This window comes from Seriola lalandi, unplaced genomic scaffold, assembly GCF_002814215.2.
Source record: "Seriola lalandi dorsalis isolate HSWRI2012SDOR001 ecotype SW California unplaced genomic scaffold, Sedor1 jcf7180002054978, whole genome shotgun sequence".
In the NCBI taxonomy this organism is placed as follows: domain Eukaryota; kingdom Metazoa; phylum Chordata; class Actinopteri; order Carangiformes; family Carangidae; genus Seriola; species Seriola lalandi.
The window spans coordinates 113,058-118,957 of NW_019525528.1; the positions used below are offsets into that span (position 1 = coordinate 113,058).

Here is a 5,900-nt window from a genome sequence, read left to right on the forward strand (position 1 = left end):
ACAGATGTGAAGATGTTTGCTGGTTTCCTTCCTGTCTGATGTCCTCGGCGCTTTAGTGTGTGTGAGCGCCCCCTGCTGTAGACCTGGATGCTAACCTCTGTGTTGGGTTTGTTAACACATTGAACGTGCAAATAAAAAACAAGTTAGCCATGACGTGTCCTCTCATGCCTTTCTCTCTATTTACATGTGTGTCCACTTTATTAGGTTCACCCACACAGTCACCTGATCTGCCATGAAGTCGACTCATGTTCATTTAACCTCTGACCTCCCAGTCTGTGGTGGTGTTGCACTGGACTGTTTTATAATGAGAGGTGTTCCTAATATTGTGACCACCTCCTGTGTGTAAACAGTAGAAACAGCTGTCAGTATGAAGCCGCTGCACAGACTCTATGAGCCGTTGTATTGAACCACATTAGAATGTACAGTTGTCCCTAATAAAGTGACCACTGAGTGAATATCAACACATTAACGTAGGAAAATGTTTTTCTAGTGAAAAAGGTAAAAAATAATTAAATATAAGGTTTGATTTTCTACATTAACTCTAAAATGTATCTTTGATTGAAATGAAAGAAGTGAGACTGTGACGATGTGTTTACATCTCAACAAATGTAATCATTAAAAATCAGCTGTTATCACAGGACCAGTCACTGATTATCACAATATTTATTAATTTCTTATATTTGATTTCATTTATTTTATTGTCAATTAATCAATTCATTAACCTGTGTATTTTATTAATAGAATTATGAGCCCCCTCGTCGATGATTAAATGACTCATTAACACCCCAGAGCAGTAAAATGACTTTGTCTTGTGGCAGCTGGAGTCTAGTTTAAAACATGAATTATTATCGTGTCAGTCTGAGCTGGTTCACGGTCTGAAACACGATCACAGCCTCAGAGAACAAACACATCAGACTGAAGCTACTCATCTCTTCATCCACAGCCTCAGTTCACAACTTCCCATACAGAAATATAATATATTACATATATGTCCCTATATTTTCACATATATACATCCTGTGGATATACGAAGATATAAGATTATAACATATAGGAAATACCCTTTAGTAAAATATGTATATGCACATATATTAAAATATCTATATGATGAATTTTTATATGGTATAACATGTTGCGACCATATGGTATATACTTAATTTATATATGCAGGTTTATTAAAACAACATAAATAAAAACATTTTATTTTCTTATTAATTTCTTATTAACTTTAAACATGTTTCTTCACATTCTGGGAAAGTTGTCTCAGACTTTTGGACTCTACTGTTTATAATATCAACATATACCGACAGATTTTGGGATGGATTTACATTTATGTAACACATCTATAACATTCATGTACGTCTACAATATAAGCATATATACATAAACATACATATTTGTATGGGATAGACACATATATCAATATCCGAAATTGTTCCAATTTTTAAATTCTTTTTTAATTTGGTTTAAATTTTATATGTAAATGTATTTCATTTGCGTATGGCCTCGTTATTATTAAATCTAATTAGGTTAAATCTTATATAATTATAATGGCAAGTGTTGAAAATACTTACACGTTCATGTAGTGTGACGTCAGGGATTCGGCCGCCAGCTAGCAGCACCTGTGTCAGGTAGTCAATCAAAGCTAGTGAAGGACAAGTTGGAAGAGCCCGCGTTTTCTCTGGGTGTACCTGTGGTGAAGGTGGAGAGACGCTGTTCAACAGTTGACTCCTCCTTAACGCTGATTGGTCAGATGTTAGTTTCAGGATACAGTCAGTATAGTCACATGTAGTACTCTGTGTACACAGTATTCTCACATGTAGTACTCTGAGCACCCAGTACACTCACTGGTCTAAATTTCTACAGAGGAGTGTTGTCTCAAATCAAACACTGTGGTTGTGCACTCACCGGAAATGAGGACCGCAACACCGCGTGACCGCGTTATTTCCCGCCCGTTGGCCGCTCTACGTTCGTGATTTGAAAATAAACTTTTTTACCGGAGACAGTTGAGAAAGTTGTTGGGACAAAAGTCCCAATTCAGAGGCCACGTCCTTCGGAGGACATGGTCTACAAAGGTTGTGGCACTTCGTACCCGCCGTAGACCGCGAAGGCCAAACCGAAATGAGACATACTGGTGTACGGAGGATATTCGTTGTGCGTCACAAGCTGTTCCCGCCCTTACCGTTGTGTCACAAAACGCGGCTGTCGCCTAGCAACCTTGACAACACATAACTTTTTCCCACAAAACTTGAGGCTTTAAGGTCGTTGGTTTTAACAGTTGTACCGTTAGCTGTTGAACTTAGCGGAAACACAGTAGTTAATTTAACAGTGTTTCATTAACGGTGCGCAGTGAATCCTGGGACAGGTTGAGCCACGAAGGAGTCACCTGTTGGATCCTTCATTGCCCAGGATCAGGACGCGTTTGAAGAAGCCTTCGAAGTCTGTGACTCAATCGGTCTTCAGATGCAGCCTCCAAAAGACACGGCTCCTGAATTGAGACACAGTTAGTATCTTTGGTTTTACTTTTCCGTGTGGTCTCATGTGACATAGAAATTTAGCTGCCATCAGCACTGATGACGTGGCCCCCTTCATCTGGCGCCATTTTTTTTTACAAATTTGAAAATACATTGGTGGTTCCTCCCTTCCGCTTCGTAGCCGAGATGGCGATATATCATATTACACTTAGGATACGTTTCAACACCTGGTAGTTCCTTGCGAAGTGGACTGCACATGGCATTCAGTTTCCAGACCGTAGGGAGCACAAGGTGCCCGGTTCAAAGAACTGAACAACCGTTCATCAGTTCCCTGGAAGTTGACAAGAAGATTACCCATCAGCCATTGTGCCTCGCTGGTGCGCCACAAACGACAATGGACAACATCTTGTAAATCAATCAAATCACATTTATTCACAAGTTTTTCTCAAGTGAATGCATTTGGCCTCCGTACTTATGAAGTGAAAACGTTACGGGTGAGTCTGGAGGTAGACGAGTCTCTGAAAGAAGGACTCAGATACTTTACTGCAGTAAAAGTTTTATCAGGAAAATGTACTGTTAATTGCTATAGTGAAAATAATAATAGTTATACATATAGGTGTAATGTGTTATTGTTAATAACAGTTTATTAAAATATACAGAATATTTGATGTTTGTGTGTAAAATAGTTCAAATATAGTAAATTTACAATTATATAAATATTACACATGAACTAAGAAATATTAATGAAAAGAGAAGACGCGGTTTAATATAAAGCTATATGTTATCAAACATGACAGTTAACAGATATTATCATTATTGATCAGTCTACAGATTTCTCTCTCTGAGCTTCAGAAACCTGTAGGTGACGTCACAGAGGCTACGTCCATCTTTATTTACAGTCTGTGGTCCTGACCTGCAGGTGAACTGCGGGACCTTATTTACACACAGGTGAGTGTCTTTCTGAACTCTGTCCAATCAGATCAGTTCACCACCAGTGGACTCCATCTGCAGGATCATTAAATCAAACAGGAAGCAGCTGATCACAGTGAAGAATCTGAAAAGATTTTTGTTACTGATTTTTGAATAAATTTCTAAAAACATGTTTTCACTCTGTCATCGTGACTAACAGGATAAAGTGAAGGGTGTGAACACTTCCTGTATGTTTTTATATGTTTCATATCAGTGGAATTGATCGGTTCACACACACACACACACACACACACACACACACACACACACACTGGGCAGCAGACAGTCAGTGTGAGTGCACATGGCGTTTGTTGGTAAGAGTTGAGCAGCCTGATGGTTTAGTGGTAAGTCAGTGGCTCCTGGTCTGAATGAGGCCTCACAGACTTGTTCTGTAACGATCCTCCAGTCACATGAGCGTGTCCCAGAAAGAGTCACACACTGATCCCTTCATGGCGAGGGCTCTGCGGCTGCTGCCCGCCAAGCTGGCGATGTCAGGAAACGAGGCGTTCACACATTTTCCTGAGAAAACTCCCACCTCACGGGGCAGATTGGGCCTGTTCGTAATGGAGGGAAACATCAATTTCACACATGACTGTGGAGCGAAGAGACCCAGAGCTGAGAGAGCTGCAGAGCTGAGCGTCCGCTGAGCTCTGCGTTTAACCTACAGCTGCAGCGACTGATCGATTAATTGATCAGCAACTATTTTGACAATCAAACATCTGTGGTCCCAGGTGTGAAGCTTCTGTGTCTTCACTGTGAACGGAAAAACAAGACATGAGCAGCTGTCACCGTGGCGATGGGAGCTGAGAAAGAGTTTTATAAACGATTGATTACAATATGTGATGATGAAGATGATGGTGTTCAGCTGCTGCCTGCTTCAGACAGACGTTCAGTCAGAACCATGTGTTGCTGCACTGACTGATGCTTCTCACTGTAACAGGCTGCAGGCGGCGGCTGATCCATGAGTCACCACATCACTGCTCAGAAACGAGACACGAGGATTCTGGGTAAAACCCCTGATAGGTTGCAGATGCTCCGACACCATTCAGATGAGTTTGTATAACCGAAGCTGAAGCAGAGTCATCATCATCATCATCATCATCACAGATAACAGCTTCTTCTTCTTCTGTGAAAATGTTTTACAACTTAAAACCAGGAAATGACAGAGAAGAGGTCAGTGTGAAGGTCAGTTTGATAAGGAACAGTCGGTTTATTAGGAACAGTCGGTTTATTAGGAACAGTCAGTTTATTAGGAACAGTCAGTTTATTAGGAACAGTCAGTGTGCTCCAACATTAGTCCTCCTCCAACAGGTTTAATATTAAGTCTGTGTTCAGACTGTTTTTCAGGTGTTCAGTCACCTGCTCGTCACTGTGGAGGCTGCAGTCTCTCCAACTGTATTGTGTTGTATTACTCTTTCTATTATTTTATCCACCACATTTATACCACAGGCGTTCCTCAGGGTTCTGCCACTCCACGCAACATCAACACTGTGGAGTCTCTCCTGGGGGGTCCACTTCACAGATGACCTGACATGAACCAGCAGCACCTCCCCCCTCCTCCCCCCTCCTCCTCCCATAGACAGCATCCTGACCCGCTGTGTCTCAGCTGCACAGGTGATGCAGGAGCTTCATCACACACACCCACACACACAAAACAAAGATAAATAATACAATACTAAATAGAATAAATAACCAGAGATAAACAGAGGAGCAGTAAAAGGGAAATAAACGCAGAATAAAGGACACAGCAGTGGATCAGCCTCGTGTAGAAATAAAGAGACAAATACATAAATAACATTCAGTTCATGTCGTTCATGTCACTGTGAGTCAGTTTGAGTCAGATGTGAAGCAGCTGTTGTTGAAATGAGAATTTGGTATGTTTCCCCATTAATTAATACATTTGAATAAATTCATTCAAATGTGATAATTGATTGTTAAACAACAGCTGTGTCATCATCAGTTGATCAGAATAATTGATAAACAGCTGTGTGTGTGTGTGTGTTGGAGGGTGTGTCAGTGTGTGTGTCCTAAATGACCTCATTCAGTTGGAGTTAATTGATTGGTCACTCACAGAAGAACGAACAGCAAACACTTATGTCCCTTCAGCGTCAGCTGTGACATCACACACCACACTGTCCAATCAGGTCGCAGAACTCAACCTAAAACTGAGCACGCTCTGGATCAACAGGTCATAAAGTTACAGTCGTCTTCATCCTCAACATCATCGTCATCATCATCACTGGGTGCAGCTGCTCCATCCACTTCAGCCTTTCTGATGGGGTAAGACCTCTAAGACTGTTTTTAATAATCAATCATGAGGAGTAGTTGTTTATTGATAATCAATTTGAAAATAATCTTGATTATTTTACACCTAAAATTCACTTGTTGAAGGTTCTGATTTGGTTCCAGATGTTCCAGATGTTCTGTGTGTTACATCATCACAAACTTAGAATCTTC

At 40.8% G+C, this 5,900-nt stretch overlaps 2 protein-coding genes across 2 annotated transcripts in view; both read left to right on the forward strand.

Moving 5' to 3' along the window:
* syt11b (synaptotagmin XIb) overlaps positions 1-153 on the forward strand; it is an 11,865-nt gene extending 11,712 nt beyond the window's left edge. The window contains exon 4 of the mRNA XM_023396553.2: positions 1-153. This exon is cut by the window's left edge and continues 3,654 nt beyond it. The gene's annotated coding sequence lies outside the window, so the exon portion shown is untranslated.
* Positions 154-5,651: 5,498 nt separating this feature from the next.
* Positions 5,652-5,900, forward strand: part of plin6 (perilipin 6) — an 11,142-nt gene continuing 10,893 nt past the window's right edge. Inside the window, exon 1 of the mRNA XM_023396497.1 lies at positions 5,652-5,723. Coding sequence (XP_023252265.1) covers positions 5,719-5,723 — 5 coding nt within the window. The 5' untranslated portion in view covers positions 5,652-5,718. The remainder of the gene's footprint in view (positions 5,724-5,900) is intronic.